General features: G+C 42.4%; 1 protein-coding gene across 5 annotated transcripts in view; it reads right to left on the minus strand.

Moving 5' to 3' along the window:
- Positions 1-17,386, minus strand: part of ACAD9 (acyl-CoA dehydrogenase family member 9) — a 62,721-nt gene that overhangs the window by 15,551 nt on the left and 29,784 nt on the right. For 4 of the 5 annotated variants that reach the window (XM_030569776.1, XM_030569779.1, XM_030569781.1 and 1 more), the window contains 4 exons: positions 5,631-5,706; positions 3,429-3,499; positions 2,919-3,038; positions 1,128-1,256 (listed from right to left, as the gene is read on the minus strand). In XM_030569776.1, the coding sequence (XP_030425636.1) occupies positions 1,128-1,256; positions 2,919-3,038; positions 3,429-3,499; positions 5,631-5,706 (396 nt within the window). The remainder of the gene's footprint in view (positions 1-1,127; positions 1,257-2,918; positions 3,039-3,428; positions 3,500-5,630; positions 5,707-17,386) is intronic. The other variant, XM_030569777.1, reaches the window with a different exon arrangement.

Raw genomic sequence — 17,386 nt, forward strand, 5'->3', positions numbered from 1 at the left:
GGGGGATCTATACTGAAAACCTGAGTCAAACACAAACTAGAGGAATGATTCCTGATGACCCAGCTATGAAACAAGGAAGAATGTATTTTGCAATCAACAAGATTTGTTTTTAAAAAATCATCAGCACTCTGGGAGTGTCATAGGCTTGGTGGTCTCAGATGAATCTTAATCAGTTTTTTTTTTTCTTGTAAGCAGCATGTGAGAAAGAATCTTTACAAGATAAGCTAAGTTTACCTATGCTTACGCTCCAACAAAGCAAGCTACACCACAAAATATCTCTGAACCAACTTTTGTTTGAGTCAAACAATTCTATTAGAGAAAGCAATTCCAAATGTAGAAACTAATATTCATGCATTCTGAAACACTTGAACCTTTTGTCTAGAGAGTTCTTACCACCAAACCTGACCCATATGTTAGCACTGATTCATCACAAAGATGAAGAATGGAGGGAAGTTAGTGTGAAAATTCTCTTGCTACTAAGACTTCACCCCAACTAACCTCTTATTTAAAGAACTAACATGCAGTGAAGCATATTTACTTGGTGTAAGCTGGTTACAAGTTTTAGCTAAAAAGCATAAAATAAATAATGGATTTTTTTTTATTTTAAGTCAGAATCCTTTGGATATAAAAATGCTGAGTTAGCACAGTGTTTTCTCCTTTCACTATAATTTTCTCCTGATTCCATATTTAGTATAGCTACAGTACTATTATTTTGGTCAAAATGGTCAGTTACTAAATATTTAAAGAGGAGGCAATTATGTCGGTCAGAATCCCTTCCCCAAAAAACCCATGCCACTCACTCTTTAGGGACAGAGAGATACCAGTTTCACTGGGCATTCAAACTGTGTGCCCAAAAAGGAGCAATCTATGCTCTAGATCCTGCATGTCCTACAGTCTTTACAGAAGCAATACTTTTCTCCATGGCACACCAGATAATTCCAACATTATTGCAACTGATACAGCAGAAAACTTGAAACTCCAAATGAAGGCCATTAACATGATTCATTGTCCATTCTGAAAGAATTCTATATAGAACTTGTTTCATTTCGTTTCAAATTTATGCCAAGAATACTTGGAAGGTGAAGTAGTTCTGATTTACAGTAAGAGAGAAGTGTATTCATACTTGCCTCAAAAATCAAAAGGATCCTGCTGTCCCGGAGATAACGTTCATAGGGGTAATCCTTCATATAGCCAAGGCCTCCAAGAACTTGTAAAGCTTCACTTACACAAATCCAAGCACCTTCAGAACTAAATACCTGCCCAAAGCACAGTACCTTTAATTAATGCTACAGTGGATGCCAACTTTAAATAGAAACTAGATTGGTTTATTCTTATATCTTAAGTCAAAAAGAGGGAGAAGACTAACAATGAATTTGGACAAACTGTTTATATAAACAACTTTCAAAATATGTATCTTGCAGTGGCTTTCATCCTAGACAATTTAAAGTTGTCTGCGATTGCTCTGGTTATAGTACATGGGAAGTGCACTGGTCCATAAAAATTAATGTTTGAACTGAACAGCCACTCCAAACTCCATATCACAAAAGCAACATGATAAGTCTCTGTTAAGACAGTTGAACACAAACCAACAGAATTAATTTCAGCCTGCTTTAGAGATTAATCCATAGTAGAGGACTGATGCTGCCTTAAGAAAACAGCTACTTGTATTAAGACTGTAGAAAGATAAACACCACACCTAACATTTCTATAGCACCTTCCAACCAAAATCTCGGTCTACTGCCCAAAATCTCAAATGTAGTCTTTCATCCTTTTAAAAAGAGGACTGACTTTGTGGCACCTTGGCCTCTCCTTTCCCCTAGGTCACATAGAAACTCAACTGTGAGCTTCCTGATGATTCAGATCCCATGAACTGGGAGAGAATGGAGCAGGCCACTCAGTTTAAATCTCCACAAATTCACATGGCCAGGAAGCAAGTTACTTTGGACTGAGCACGTAGTAACATAGGTTCACCGTCTAGGTAGTGGAAAGCCTTTAGTTCTCAAGAACACTTTGCCAGTCAGCAACATTCTGAAAACTAATTTATTAAATGCTGGAGAGATATCAATAGCAAAGCCCTGAATTGTATCCTTTTACATACGGGCAGCCAGTACAGAGGGCAGGCTTGACTCCCTCCCTCCCCCCTAGTCTAAGGAGCAAGGAAGCAGCTACATTCTTCAAATTTCCCAGCTTCTGAGTCAATTTCAAGGAAAGCCAGGACAGTGGCTCCTTACCAGTTAAAATGTAACTGGGTGAGGAGGTCCATGCCTGGAGAAACACCTGGATACTGTTGTCTTTAACCATTCTCACAATGGAGACCTCTCACAATTGGAGAGGAATCCAAAGTCATCCCCAAACTTCACACCTGCCGTGTCTATTTGCACCCCTACTCCCTAAATCCTGGATACGCAGAAGCAGCATCCTCAGAACAATTCCCCTTGCCTACCAGCAACACTTCAATCTTGTGTCAGTCAGTCTGACAGTAAAAGAACAGCTCTAGCCACTCTGTGTAAAGTCAAATTTGAGAGGAGCTGAGGAAATTGGAACAATCGGATGAGAACTGAATTTCAGATGCTCTCTCTCTTCACTATGCGCATAGCCAAGATTCGTATGTGGTGATGTCAAAATGCAGCTGCTTCTGGAAATTCTGGGGGGATTAAACTACTTAGGCTACCTGTATAGGAGTGTTTCGTATGAAGATAAGAGCCTAGATCAGGCCCTGAAGGGCCACCAAAATGGAGTGAGGGAGAGAGTAAAAACAAACCATGCTCTTTACCAGGTTCTTGTATCACACCCACCACTGAGGTATCTGAATGTCTCGGATAAGAGGCTACAAGTTCAAACTCTATCAGAGATAGAGGTTTTAGTTTAAATGTTATTCTAATGTTTTATGCCTGGTCTTTTTCAATAAAATGTATTACCTTAACCATAGCTGCTTCAACTGAACAATCGGGAACTCCTGGCCTGTCCATCATTCCTGCAGTGAGATAAGCCATGCTCTCCATTACATATGCTTTCACAGCCATAAGGGTAAACTTCTCCTGCCAAATAGCAAACAAACATTTACCATGCATACATTTAGATGTAGAGTTGTTAGAGTCAGGTCAGCAGTCATAATAAAATTTAGTGCATTAAATCATTAACTATTAAATGCTATTTAGAATACTTAATAGCAATTTTATTTGTATTAAAAACTTGAAAAAGTTTTAAGTTTGATACATTTATACTTCTGTACGTTCAAAACATCAGCACATAAGATTCTAGATTAAATTTATGCAGATTGAATACCAAGCATCTACTAATCCAGCCAACAATTTTTTAAAACCAGTAGCTGCAACAAAATCCTTCTCCCACCCCTCATTCAATAAACAAGTCATGAAAACCACAGGCTGAGAGAATCTTCTAACGTAAGTTTTCAGTTTCCTGATTACCTGAATTAATCCAAAATCACTCAGTTTCTTATTGAATTGTTTTCTTGTACAAGCATACTCTGCTGTCATTTCTTTTGAAAAAAAGAAAAAGAAAAAAAGGAAATAGAGAGAACACATCAATGAGTGGAATCTTTTTAAAAAGGTATTTATATAATTTATTAAAATAACTCAATTGTTCCCCGAACACGTAATCTCAGCTGTATGCAAATCTTACATAATTAGATCTATGCCCTTTAGACATCTATTTCCATCAGTAAATCTGTTGTGTTGATTGAATCTCATCATCAGATTTATAACTCAGACTGCATTGGTGCAAAATAATTGCCTGAAAGATTCCTCTACAACACACACAACATGCCATCAGCAGAGGGGAAATTGAGAGAACATAATCTGTACTCTCCTCTGCTATAAACTAGAATGGACTGAGGATGCATGGTCTTTTACAGAAGGAAGTATTAAAAACTTGCAATTTTTTATTCTAACTTTTTAAAAGCAAAGAGTGGTAGCAGCAATGCGATTAAAATGCAGCTCCTTGTGATACAGAAAAAAAGACTTATTACAGGAGAGAAATCCTATCACTCCTATTTGGGGATTACATCAAGATGACCCTTTTTCATACAAGGTGTCACACCAAACAACCACTTTGTGTTATTTTTGCTATTCTGGAATCATTTACTGTTTATGAAATAGCTTCTGAGCAAGTAGCGATGTTAGTTAAATGTTACTCTTCTTACTTGAATTTACTAGTTGAATGATAGTTTTTTGAATTTAAAGAGACTTGTCAAAAGATTTGTCATGTAAGTATACAACGAACACCTTTACCCAGATTCCTACAAATGCAAGCCATCAGATCTCCGAGACTGTGCTTAGACTTCTGTATGATAAAGCTTAAGTTTCTATCTAACTAGTATGTAGGTTCTTATGCCATGCAATATCTGATCACCTTCCAGTAGCTCATTAAGCAACATGACTAACATCAGTTCACTAGATTACTATGACTAGAGCTGGTCAAAAATCCTTAAAAGGAAACAGCTTTCTGTCAGAATATGTTGATTTGACAGAATAGCAATGTTGGATTCTATCAAAGCTTTCCATGGAAACGAGGCAGGCAGGCCAGCTTGCCTACCTGGCTTCCTGCCTGCCTGGCTCCCAGGCAGCTCACCACCAGCTGGGATTGCGTAGAAGCAGATATCCCAGGGACTATATTTTGTTTAGAAAATGCCAAAAGGTTCTTGCAGTTGGAACATCTGATCGTTTCCCCAAACAAAATTTTGCAGAATTTCAGTTGTGAAAAAATTCAAGTTTTTTGGCTTTTCATCAAAATTTGGGAAGAAAACTCATTTTTTTTGTGGAACAAATTCCAATTCCCAGCCAGCTCTAACCATGTCTTGAGTAATGATCCTCAAGCAAATATCACTTTAAGCTAATAGAACGGGTCACTCAAAGATTATCTACATTATGCCCCAGCAGGGCTGGAGCCACCAAAATCTCCCCTCAGATAGCATTGTAATCCACAAGAGACTTTGTTGGTACTTTCCTATGAAGCAGTAACTGTGTTTTTGAAACAGTAGTTTGAAATGATTGTATTGAAGGTGACATTTGGGAAACTGTCAAAGGACTTTCAGGCAAGAGAAGATGGAGGAACTTTACCCCGTCCCCCAGCACAGGAAGCACATTTATCAACAAAGACCATGATTATCTCCTATCCAGAGCATAGAAAAATTTTGAGATCTTACAGAAACCAGTGAGTGGTAACTGTTGACAGAAGCTGATTTTAATAGCTGCCGTTGTATGTAAAGTTTGAAGCCTGAATTACTTCACAATGTTCAGGCAGCTGATAGATATAAACATAGCTATATAGCTTCCCCCCCCACCTCCCATATATTTGGTTGCTTTTAAAAGGAACTAAATATAGCTTTCAAAAGATGCTATATTTGTAAATAATTCATTCCAATGCAAAAAAGGTAACAGGTTTATACATAACTGAAAACATTACTAGCACTTTATGGACAAGTAACCTTTAATGTTAGCCAGAGTCTAAATTTTCAGTTCTAGAGTCCATATCTGAAATGAGTGCTGTTATTACAGTGTCGTTGAAAGACATGACATTTGTCTTTTCACAGGATATTAAGTTTTCTTTTGTAATGCAAGGACTAATGATTTCATTCCTCCCAGAAATTCAGTAAGTTTCATTTTACCTACCTATAAGTTTCTTAATCATTCCTGCAGATGCACTACCCATGCTAAATCTTCCACTGTTTAGGATATTCATAGCCACCTACAAAGAAGAAATACAGGGCTTTATTCAATAAGTTATACTTTCAGTAAAATGCACTCCATTTTGTAAAATGCCATAGCTTTACGTTGGTGGATACCAGTGCGCCTCCAAAATTCATTATGTTCCTCTACAGAAAGTGTACCAAAAATGAACAAGGGTGAAGTTAGCTACAGCTACCCTCAAAACAGAACACTTTTAGAGCAGCTGTTATAGAACTTGTTCCTTTGAATTTTCACCAATGAAAGGTGAGCTCAGACTGGATTATAAGGTTAATACAATTAAAATATGACACCTCTATTCTGATATAACGCTGTCCTCGGGAGTAAAAAAAAATCTTACTGCGTTATAGGTGAAACCGCGTTATATTGAACTTGCTTTGATCCGCCAGAGCGCGCAGCCCCCCCCCCGGAACGCTGCTTTACCACGTTATATCCGAATTCGTGTTATATCGGGTCGCGTTATATCAGGGTAGAGGTGTACTATGCATTATTCACTTCAAATTAATGCATGGCAGACCCCGAACACAAGAAAACCTGATGGCTCAGCAAGTGACAAGCATTTTGCATTAGCAATTAGTAGCAGAAAATACCAATTAGTGGCCCAGACAGATTTTTAATACTGTTTCACCAATGGTGCACAGTAGTTATAAGTGTTAACGACTGAATATCATCAGAAGGACCCTACCAAACTGAGGATCCATTTTGGTCAATTTCACAGTCATGGGATTTTTTAAAATAAATTTCATGATTTCAGCTATTTAAATCTGAAATTTCATGGTGTTGTAATTGTAGGGGTCCTGACCCAAAAAGGAGGTGTGTGTGTATTGGGGGGGTGGTTTGCACGTATGCATGCCTTGGGGGAAAGAGGGGTGGGTCGCAAGGTTATTGTAATGTAGGGGATGTGTGCAGTACTGCTACCCTTAGGGCTTGTCTACATCAGAAAGTTGCAGCGCTGGTGAGGGAGTTACAGCGCTGCAACTTAGGAGGTGTACACATCTGCAGGGCACCACCAGCGCTGCAACTCCCTGTTTGCAGCGCTGGCCGTACTCCCGTTTTGTCTCGGGTGTAGAGGATCCAGCGCTGGTGATCCAGCGCTGGTAATCAAGTATAGACACTTACCAGCGCTTTTCTTGACCTCCGTGGAATAAGCAGGTATCCCAGCATACCTGAGGAAGCCTCTGGTAATCAAGCTGGTCTCCTTCCCCAGCTTGCTCTCGCGTTCCCCGAACCCTGAGCAAGCGGGTCTCCTTCCCTGAGGTTTGCTGGGTGGTTCCGGGAACGCGAGAGCAAACCGCGGCGAAGCTGGTCTCCTTCCCCGGTTTGCTATCGCGTTCCCCGAACAAGCAGGTCTCCTTCCCTGCGGTTTGCAGGGTGGTTCGGGGAACGCGAGAGCAAACCGCGGCGAAGCTGGTCTCCTTCCCCGGTTTGCTCTCGCGTTCCCCGAACAAGCAGGTCTCCTTCCCTGCGGTTTGCAGGGTGGTTCGGGGAACGCGAGAGCAAACCGTGGCGAAGCTGGTCTCCTTTCCCGGTTTGCTCTCGCGTTCCCGGAACCCCCCTTGAAGCCGCCCAACAGCGCTGCAGTGTGGCCACATCTAACACCACTTGCAGCGCTGGTTGCTGTAAGTGTGGCCACTCTGCAGCGCTGGCCCTATACAGCTGTACTAATACAGCTGTAACAACCAGCGCTGCAAAATTTTAGATGTAGACATGGCCTTACTTCTGCACTGCTGCTGGTGGTGGCATTGCCTTCAGAGCTGGGTGGCTGGACAGCAATGACTTCTGGCCAGGATCCCAGCTCTGAAGGCAGTGCACTGCCAGCAGCACTGCACAAGTAAGGATGGCTTAGTATTGCCACCCTTATTTCTGCATTGCTGCTGGCAAGGTGTTTCTTTCAGAGCCAGGTGCCCAGCCAACAGCTGCTGCTCTCTGGCCGCCCAACTCTGAATACCGCAGTCTCCTTAAAATAACTTTGCGATCCCCCTGCAACTCCTTTTTGGATTAGGACCCCCAATTTGAGAAATGCTGGCCTCCCCTGTAAAATCTGTATAGTACGGGGTAAAAGCGCACAAAAGACCAGATTTCATGGTCCGTCATGTGTTTTTCATGGCCATGAATTTGGTAGGGCCCTAAATATCAGGCTGGCTTATTGTCTCTAGAGATGTCTCATTTTAGACCAGTACAACCCTCAGGGCTTAAAAGATCCATGTATGACTGTGCAGACCGCACTTTTCACCCTGTGCCTGTAACTCAGTTCACATGGCTAGAAAATCTTGCTATGCAGGGCTAGACCTTCTTCGCTCAGCTCAAGGCCAGCCAACTACCTAGAAAATTTGGGGGAGTAAGCCTGCTTGTCTCTCATCTCTCACTACTCTATAAAGCAGATGAATAAAGGTGGGAGAACTCTTCAAGTCAGACTGGATTAATTTCACTTCTACCTCCCCCTACACCTCCTTGGTTTCTCTGGCTGGCATACATTGAGAGACACAGCTACTCTTGAAGGAGATAGAGGCAGCTACCCTATGTAGTAGCTGCTGCTCAGGAGGAGGTAGAATAGGTTTTCATGGAAAGGAAGGTGCTTACTTTCAGCAAAGGTCAAGAGTCACAAACTACAGAGAATACGTTAAGGGTTAGAACAGACTATATATATGTAGTGGTGATTAATCATTTTTTGGCAAAATGAAGTTTGTCTGGACCATTTCAGCATTAAGACTATTTAAAATAGATTAACTTCCTCTTCAAACTACATTATATGCAATTATTCAGTTCAGGACATTTAATTAGAAACAAGAACAGAATAAGTTAATAAAATACTATCCTGTGTTGCCAGAGCTAAGATACATAATGAAGAAGAAAAATCCTGAATGTTGGGGAGGGAAAGGAAAAAAAAATCCATGAAGCTGACTAGGATGGAAAACATACCCATTAGATGCATACCTTACAGAAGAAATTAGTATGTGCATAATTCCTTTTGTTAGGAATCTACAGGTAACCATGACAGCATAAAATAAACAGGAAACCTAGTTATAATCAGAAGCATGATTTTTTCAGTCCTTAGGAATTTCATTGCGCATCCAGCAAAGGTGCTTAGAGTCATGACCAATAACAGAGAATAGGAATGAATAATTATATAATACAAGGTTGTGGATGAACACAGGAGTGCATCTCTTAACTGGTGATGTAAAATACCCATAACTTAGTGCATTACTAAGTGCATGACAAAAAAATTCAAGGTACTAAGGCAATGCTTGAGTTGTTGGAATGATATCTATACACTGCTCATAGCTGCTTGTTAAAAAGAAAGGGAGCATAAAGTGGAGAACAGAACCTTTTCTTGCATAATCTCATTCTTCCTCCAAATTCATGGACTATATTAAGAAACCTGGGCTAGAGAAGCATCTGCAGAAGTTTCCTGAAAGCTCAAAGTCTTGTTTCTCTGTAGGCTTTCATTATTTAAGCAATAATCATGTGACATCAGTCAAAGAATTATCCACGAAAGCTAAAGAAGTCTCACTATCACAGATTTTTACTAGGAAGCTATCATAACCTAGTCCCAGATTTGGACCTTAGCGTCCAAAATATGGGGGTTAGCATGAAAACCTCCAAGCTTAGTTACCAGCTTGGACCTGGTAAAGCTGCCACCACCCAAAAAATTAGAGTGTTTTGGGGCACTCTGGTCCCCCCAAAAAACCTTCCCTGGGGACCCCAAGACCCAAATTCCTTGAATCTCACAACAAAGGGGAATAAACCATTTCCCTTCCCTTCTCCCTTCCAGGTATTCCCTCCCCGGGTTCCTGGAGAGATACACAGAAGCAAACTCCGTGAATCTAAACAGAGAGATTCCACCCTCTCTATTTCCAGTCCTGGAAAACACAAGCACTTTCCTCTTCACCCAGAGGGTATGCAAAGTCAGGCTAGTAAATCTAACACACAGAGATTTCCCCCTGACTTCTTCCTCCCACCAATTCCCTGGTGAGCACAGACTCAATTCCCTGGAGTTCCCCACTAAAGAAAAACTCCAACAGGTCTTAAAAAGAAAGCTTTATATAAAAAGAAAGAAAAAGAAAGAAAAATGGTCTCTCTGTATTAAGGTGACAAATACAGGGTCAATTGCTTAAAAGAAATATGAATAAACAGCCTTATTCAAAAGAATACAATTTAACACATTCCAGCAACTATACCATGTAAATACAAAAGAAAAAAACAATAACCCCTATTGTATTATGATCTCTGTACTCACAACTTGGAAACAGAAGATTAGAAAGCAGGAAACATAAATCCTCCCATAGCCGAGAGAGAGACAGGCAGAAGACCAAGAACAAAGGACTCGCCCACAAACTTCCCTCCACCCAGATTTGAAAAAGTCTGGTTTCCTGATTGGTCCTCTGGTCAGGTGCTTCAGGTTACCTCTTTCCAGGTGTAAGAGACATTAACCCTTAGCTATCTGTTTATGACAGAAGCACCCAAAAATGCACTCCATTCAGCTAGCGCTTGTGGTCTCTAAACTGCTAGAGCAAGCTTGTGTAGATGATGATCCTTCCCTCCCAAAGAACAGCCAGGTGAAGGGCATTCCAATTCCAAAATAAAGAAAAAAAATGTCTATGATACTGACCATAACTACTGCCAAAAAAGGTCAGACATTACTGAGGAAAGATTAAAGCAACATGGAAACCAGGCACAGCTTTAATACCCTCAAACGGCCAGCACCCATGCTGCAGATTAAAAGACTCATTAAAAAATAAATAAAAAAGCAAGCCAGTTACATATACAGAATATTGATACATGGACATCAGAACCTAAATGTTATTAAAGGGGAGGGAAATGTAACTTGGAAAACTATGTTGAAAATTAATGCATACATTTTGTTAAAATGTTTCAGGTGACAAAGAAAAAGAGGAGGTGGTTACCCACCTGTACAATAACTGACATTCGAGAGGTGTCCCTGTGGGTGCTTCACTGTAGGTGTTGGCGCACCCCTGGTGTAAGAGACATTAACCCTTAGCCGAGAGAGAGACAGGCAGAAGACCAAGAACAAAGGACTCATCCACAAACTTCCCTCCACCCAGATTTGAAAAAGTCTGGTTTCCTGATTGGTCCTCTGGTCGGATGCGCTTGTGCAGAACCTGCCTCACATACCAGTCTTGTCTTAATAGTGCGCATGCATGGCCGAGCTCCTCAGTTACTTCTCTACAATGGAGGCCGCCCCAGCTCCAAAGTAGAGGGAAGGACGGTGAGGAGTGGAGCACTCACAGGGACACTCATCTCAAAGAAAGTCAGTTACTGCACAGGTGAGTAACCGCTTCTTCTTCTTCTTGAGAGAGAGAGAGAGAGAGAGAGAGAGAGAGGTGCCTGTGGGTGTTCCACTCCAGGTGACTGAAAAGCAGTGTACCTCAAGGAGGTAGAGACTTCAGATCTGGAAGAAATGCAGCAAATAGAACAGCTCTGCCCACACACTTATTGGTGATGGGTCCCTGTGTAAGAACATTATGTTTTGCAAACGTATTTTCAAAAGCCCAAATGGCAGCTCTGGAAATGTCCTTAAGGGGGACGCTATGAAGAAAGGCCACTGAGGCCGCCATGGATCTGGTGGAGTGAGTCCTGATAAAAGTAGGAGGAGTCGTCACATTCTGTAATTGATAAAAGACTAATGCAACTCGAGATCCAGTTGGAAAGTCTGTGGTTAGAGATAAATGAGCCTCTAGAATGTTCTTCAGTGGGGACGTATAGCTTGTCGGAATGCCTAAAGGTTTTAGTCCTGTCAGAGTAGAAGGACAAAGCTTTGTGCACGTCCAAAATGTGCATCATAGATTCAAAGGAATTTACATGTGGTTTTGGAAAAGGTAGGGAGATGGATAGGTTCATTGATGTGGAAGGATGAGGGCACCTTCGGTAGAATTTCTAGGAGCAAGTATAGGATGACTCTGTACTTAAAAAATATGGTGTATAGTGGAACTTCCATGTGTGCTGCAGTTTCTCCTGCGCATCTTGCAGAGGCAATTGCTACCAGAAATGCAGTTTTCATAGACAGATGTAGGAGGGAACACGTGGCTAATGGTTCAATGGTTTTTGAGTTAGGCATGTTAAGACTAAGAAACGGTCTCAAGATGGATTAGGTGGTTTGATGTCTTGAGTATAGAGTTTGGAGTCCCTTAAGGAATCGCTTAGTAATGGGGTGAGCAAAGATAGTCCTATCATCGATGGCATCATGGAATATGGTAATTGTGGCCAAGTGGACTTTGATGGAACTCAGGGAGAGTCTGTTAGAGATTAAACTCTCTGGATAGTTGAGGATTAGTGGGAGAGGCGTGGAAAAAAGGAGTGGTTTTTGTGACAGCCCACCAGTGTGTAAATCTTGTCAGTTATGAAGGCAAGTGGTGCATGTAGAATTTGTTGTACTATGAAGGAGTACATTTCAAACCTGCTCCATGGTTAAATTGGGGTGGAGTAATAGGCCATGTTGTTGGGACAAGAGATTCAGGCGGAGGGTAGTGGGATGGGTGCGGAAAGCGACATCTTGATAAGGAAAGAGTACCGTGCCTTTCTGGGCCACGTGGGGCTATCATGACTCTGGCTTGGTTTGTTCATATTTTTTTAATCAATAATTTGTGTAGAGTGGTATCAGAGAAATGCATACATTAGGTCAGTGTTCCATGGGAACGTGAATGCATCCCCTGGGGAGTGTTTGCCTAGTCCTGCTCTAGAACAAAATCTTGGGAATTTCTTGTTTGCTGCAGTTGCAAAAAGGTCGGTGGTTGAGTATCCTGTGTGTGTGGAATATGTCCAGTACTAGATCCTCATTTAGTTTCCATTTGTGGTCTATGGGAAATCTTCTGCTGAAGTTGTCACAGTGGTATTGAGAGAGTCAGGTGAGTATGCAGCTGATATTCAGACATTGTGTCTGAGACACCAGTTCCATCGTTTCCGTACAAAGAGTGGGATCACAACCCTTCCCCACCTTTGCCTGGTTACATAGAACATGCAGGTAATGTTATCGGTCATTAGCCTGACATGTTGGTTTTGTATGAAGGGGAGAAATTGAAGGCAGGCATTGTCTATCGCTCAGAGTTCTAGATGTTGATGTGAAGGGACATCTCGGCCGGAGACGAAAGCCCCTGGTTAATGTGTTGGGGCATGTGTACTCCCTCTCCCGTAAGGGATGCATCTGTAGTTATGATAACCGACAGGACATCCTGTAGAAAGGGGACTCCTGAGGAAAGGTTGTGAGGCAATGTTCACCACTGGAGGGAGTCTCTGACTCTGGGAGATATGTATAAAAGTTTGTTCAGACTATGGATATTCTGTCTGTAGACAAAACAGCTTTGGAAACACCTCATGAAGAGGCGAGCATCCTGACTACAAAAGTGCAAGAGGCCATGTCATCAACAGATAGTTAAGGGTTAATGTCTCTTTTACCTGTAAAGGGTTAAGAAGCTCAGTAAACCTGGCTGACACCTGACCAGAGGACCAACAGAGGGACAAGATACTTTCAAATCTTGGTGGAGGGAAGTTTTTGTTTGTGCTTTTTGTTTTGGAAGTTGTTCGCTCTTGGGACTAAGAGGGACCAGACGTCAATCCAGGCTCTCCAAATCTTTCTAACCCAGTCTCTCATGTTTCAAAATTGTAAGTAACAGCCAGGCAAGCCGGATTAGTTTTATTTTTGTTTTCTCAACTTGTAAAATGTCCTTTTTTGCTGAGAGGATTTTACCTGTTTGCTGTAACTTTGAACCTGGAGGGGGTTCCTCTGGGGCTATACGAATTTGATTACCCTGTAAAGTATTTTCCATCCTGATTTTACAGAGATGATTTTTACCTTTCTTCTTTAATTAAAAGCTCTCTTTTTAAGAACCTGATTGATTTTTCCTTGTTTTAAGATCCAAGGGGTTTGGACCTGTGTTCACCAGGGAACTGGTGAAGTCCCTCAAGGCCACCCAGGGAGGAAGTGCTCCAGACACTGACTTCTGGATGGTGGCAGTGTACCAGATCTAAGCTAGTAATTAAGCTTAGAAGTGTCCATGCAGGTCCCCACATTTGTACCCTAAAGTTCAGAGTGGGGAAGGAAACTTGACAGGCTCTGTGGCCTCAGAGTTTAGGAAAGATCATGCAGCCACTTGTGGACTGTTGCACAGCTTGGGAACGAAAAGGCTGATTGTGTTAAAAAGGTGGAGTAGGAGAGGTGCTATTCTTTTGTGTGCGTTGAAATGTGCTCCTATGAACTCCAGCTGTTGGAGTGAGTGAAGATATTCTTTGTTCATTCACAGGCCAAGAGCATGGAAACATTGGACTCTCTGTTGTGTGGACTGAATGGCTTCCTGAAGGGTCCTGGCTTTGAAAGGCAATTGTCGAGGTAAGTAAAAATTACGATTCCCTGCCCTCTGAGATGAGCTGTTATGACCGTGAGGATTTTGGAAAAAGACACGAGAGGCCAAAAGGTAGGACCCTGTATTGCTAGTGTTGTGAGCCCAGAACAAACCAAATAAAAATGTCTGGGGGCAGGATGTATGGTCATAGAAACATAAGCATCCTGCAAGTCGAGGGCTGAAAACCCAGTCTCCCTGCTCCACTGCTGGAATTATGGTTGCAAGAGTCACCATTTTGTATTTTTTTATTGAGGCACTTGAAGTTGAGAATGGGTCTCAATCCCGCAGTTTCTTTTGTGTTAAAAAGTAATAGGAGTAGAACCCTTTTCCTCTGTGCTGGTCAGGCGTCCATGGACCCCATTATTGCCACTGACCGGGGAAGGGCATAGGTGGTGCCATCCATGGGTTTGTATACCAGGGAGGGAGGGTTTTGATGAATGAAGACCTGGGCTGCTGGATGGTCGTTTGGCACCGATGTGCTCTGCACCATAGCGCTCAATGCATGCGCTGAAGTCGGAGGTGCCGGGGAGGTAAGTGTAGCCTGCGTCTGTTCTGGCAAGGTCATCTTTGCTGGCACAGAGTCCATTGCGGTACCGGACACTGCCATGACAGAGGCAGGCAACTGGAAGCCTGAAGCTGGCACTGAGAGTTTGCACGGTTGCCGCAGCCACAGGCAGGATTAGTGTGATGCTAGGGGAACAGGCCTATCAAAGGTGCTGAGCTTGGGGAGTTGGGGGAAGAGAGGAAGGTCTGCACAGAAAAAATAGACCTATCCAGCAACGTTTTTGCTTGCAATGTTTCCCTTCTGGGTGAGGGAGGCAGGTTTACTTTTTTTTTTTTTTTTGGGTCTTGTCCTTTTTGGAGGTGGGAGGGCTGCAGTTCACTGAGAAGCCCATACCTAGGTCAGAAGCAGGTCCAAGAGACTTTTGCATAAGAATAATTTTCAGTCAGAGTTCTCTGTCTTTACGTACCCTGGATTTTAATTTGGAACAATAGGCACAGTTTTGAGGAATGTGGGACTCCCCCAAACATCTTATACTCTCGAAGAGACCCACCAAGACAGGGATGGCGTCCCTGCAGGTAGCACACGGCTTAAATCCTGGGGAGCCCGGCATATTAGCATCAGCTGGAGGCTGAGGGGAAAAAGCTGGAACGAATGTTTTTAGTTTATTTATTTATTTTTAAAGGGATGAACTTATCTAGTAACTAGAGTGCTAAACTAAGGGAAAAAAGGATGTAGAATGGGTAAGAGAAAAAGTTTTAATGAGTCTGCTGTAGGTCCGACTCCAGCCAGGGCTGGTAGAGAAAGAACTGAGGAGCTCGGCCATGCATGCGCACTATTAACCAAGACGGGTATGTGAGGCAGGCTCTGTGCATGCGCAGCTGATACGGGTACCGTTGTAAAAATCTCTGAACAATGGCGCAGGGGCGCACTGACACCTACAGTGGAGCATCCACAGGGACACCTCTCGAAGAAGAACATTTGTGCTTGGCAAACAAAGTAAGTAAAAGTCACATCTCATCAAGCTGAAACCATTACAATTTTAGGATTCTGAAGGCTACACTAAATATATCCAGGAATAAGGTGGTCTGGATTTTAACTTCATGTTTCCATTTCTCCAGATTTCATTATTGCACTAAAATTGAAACATTTAGCCTACAGGGATGATAATCCTGCAGTTTTGCAGAAAAGTCCCTCTGAAAATGCTTTAATGTATTTCTTTGGACTTCTACATTCAAACATTAAGTTTGCAGCAAGTTGGGGTGCGAATCTACCCTACACTAACCTGCCGTGGACTGACGGCCTGTCTAGACTAGCACTTTTGTCAGTATAACTGATGTTGCTCAAGGGTGTGAAAAAACCTGAGTGACATAAATGACACGGACAGACATGCCAGTGTGGGTAGCGCTATTTCAGTTAGAGACACTCTTCCACTGACATAGCTACCTCAGTTCATTGGAGGTGGTTTAATTAGGTCATCGAGAGAGCATGGTTCCTTCGTAATAGACAGACTCCATCAGAGATGGAAAGGGTGGATTATGGAATGGATATGTGCAACACATTGGAGAACAGTTACAGAAAGATAGGCAACCATTTATGCTTCGGGTGCTGGCACATATCCATTCCATTGTAGGGGACTCACAAGCAGACAAATATGGGGGTGGGCTTAGAGACTACCTGAACAGTGACTGAAGGACAACCTGCCCCAAACTGGCAAATAGTATAATGAGAAGCAAAAGGGTTAACTGATGACCAGAGAATTCCTTCTTTACTGCAGAGAATTCCTTCTTTACTGCAGAGAATTCCTTCTTGGGTGCTGGCGGGTGAGTCTTGCCCACATGCTCAGGGTTTAGCTGATCGCCATATTTGGGGTCAGGAAGGAATTTTCCTCCAGGGCGGATTGGCAGGGGCCCTGGAGGTTTTTCGCCTTCCTCTGCAGCATGGGGCATGGGTCGCTTGCTGGTGGATTCTCTGCAGTTTGAGGTCTTCAAACCAGTTTTGAGGATTTCAATAACTCAGTCCTGGGTTAGGGGTTGTTATAAAAGTGGATGGGTAGGGTTCTGTGGCCTGCCTTGTGCAGGAGGTCAGACTAGATGATCATATTGGTCCCTTCTGACCTATGAGTAAGTCACTGCTTTACAAATCTCTAATAGGCACTGGCACCAGGAGCCAAAACTCTAGCTGGCAGAGCTATATTAGACAAGTGATAAATGAATGCAGAGAGAGATCCAGGATGAGACACTGAGTGGAAATTGGTTGGTCCTTAGTCTTGTCTACAACCACAGTAACTGTGTGGAGGATCTAAAGGACTTTGTATACTCCAAGCAGAAAGCTAAACCCCTTCTCATAGCCAATGAGTGAAGGTTCTCCTCTTCTCTATGTGCAGAGGGTTTCAGGAATATCAGCAGCATGAAAATCAGACGCTACCTTAATGAGAAATCTTGGTTGAGAGGGAGATGAATTTTATAGAAAACCATATAGGGATGCTCTAACATTAGTGCTCTCAACTTGCCCACCCTTCTGGTTGAGATAGTGGCAACTACAAACTCTACTTTCATAGATCAGTGGAGCGGAGAGCAAGCTGCAAGAGCTTCAAATGGCAGTCCCATTAACTTTGCTAGGACAAAGTTCAGACCCCAAGGAGGGATAGGATCTTGCACATGTGGTTACAATGTGATCAAGCCTTTAGGAATCTGGTAATGATGGCGTTGGAGAAAAGGGATCTACTATCCATCAAGGTATGGAAGACTGAGATACAGAGCTAGTCAACAAAAACTGATGTTTTAGGTATAGAAGGCAGTCTAGTATGAGGTCCAAGGGTGCAT

This window comes from Gopherus evgoodei, chromosome 7 (assembly GCF_007399415.2).
Source record: "Gopherus evgoodei ecotype Sinaloan lineage chromosome 7, rGopEvg1_v1.p, whole genome shotgun sequence".
Lineage (NCBI taxonomy): Eukaryota > Metazoa > Chordata > Testudines > Testudinidae > Gopherus > Gopherus evgoodei.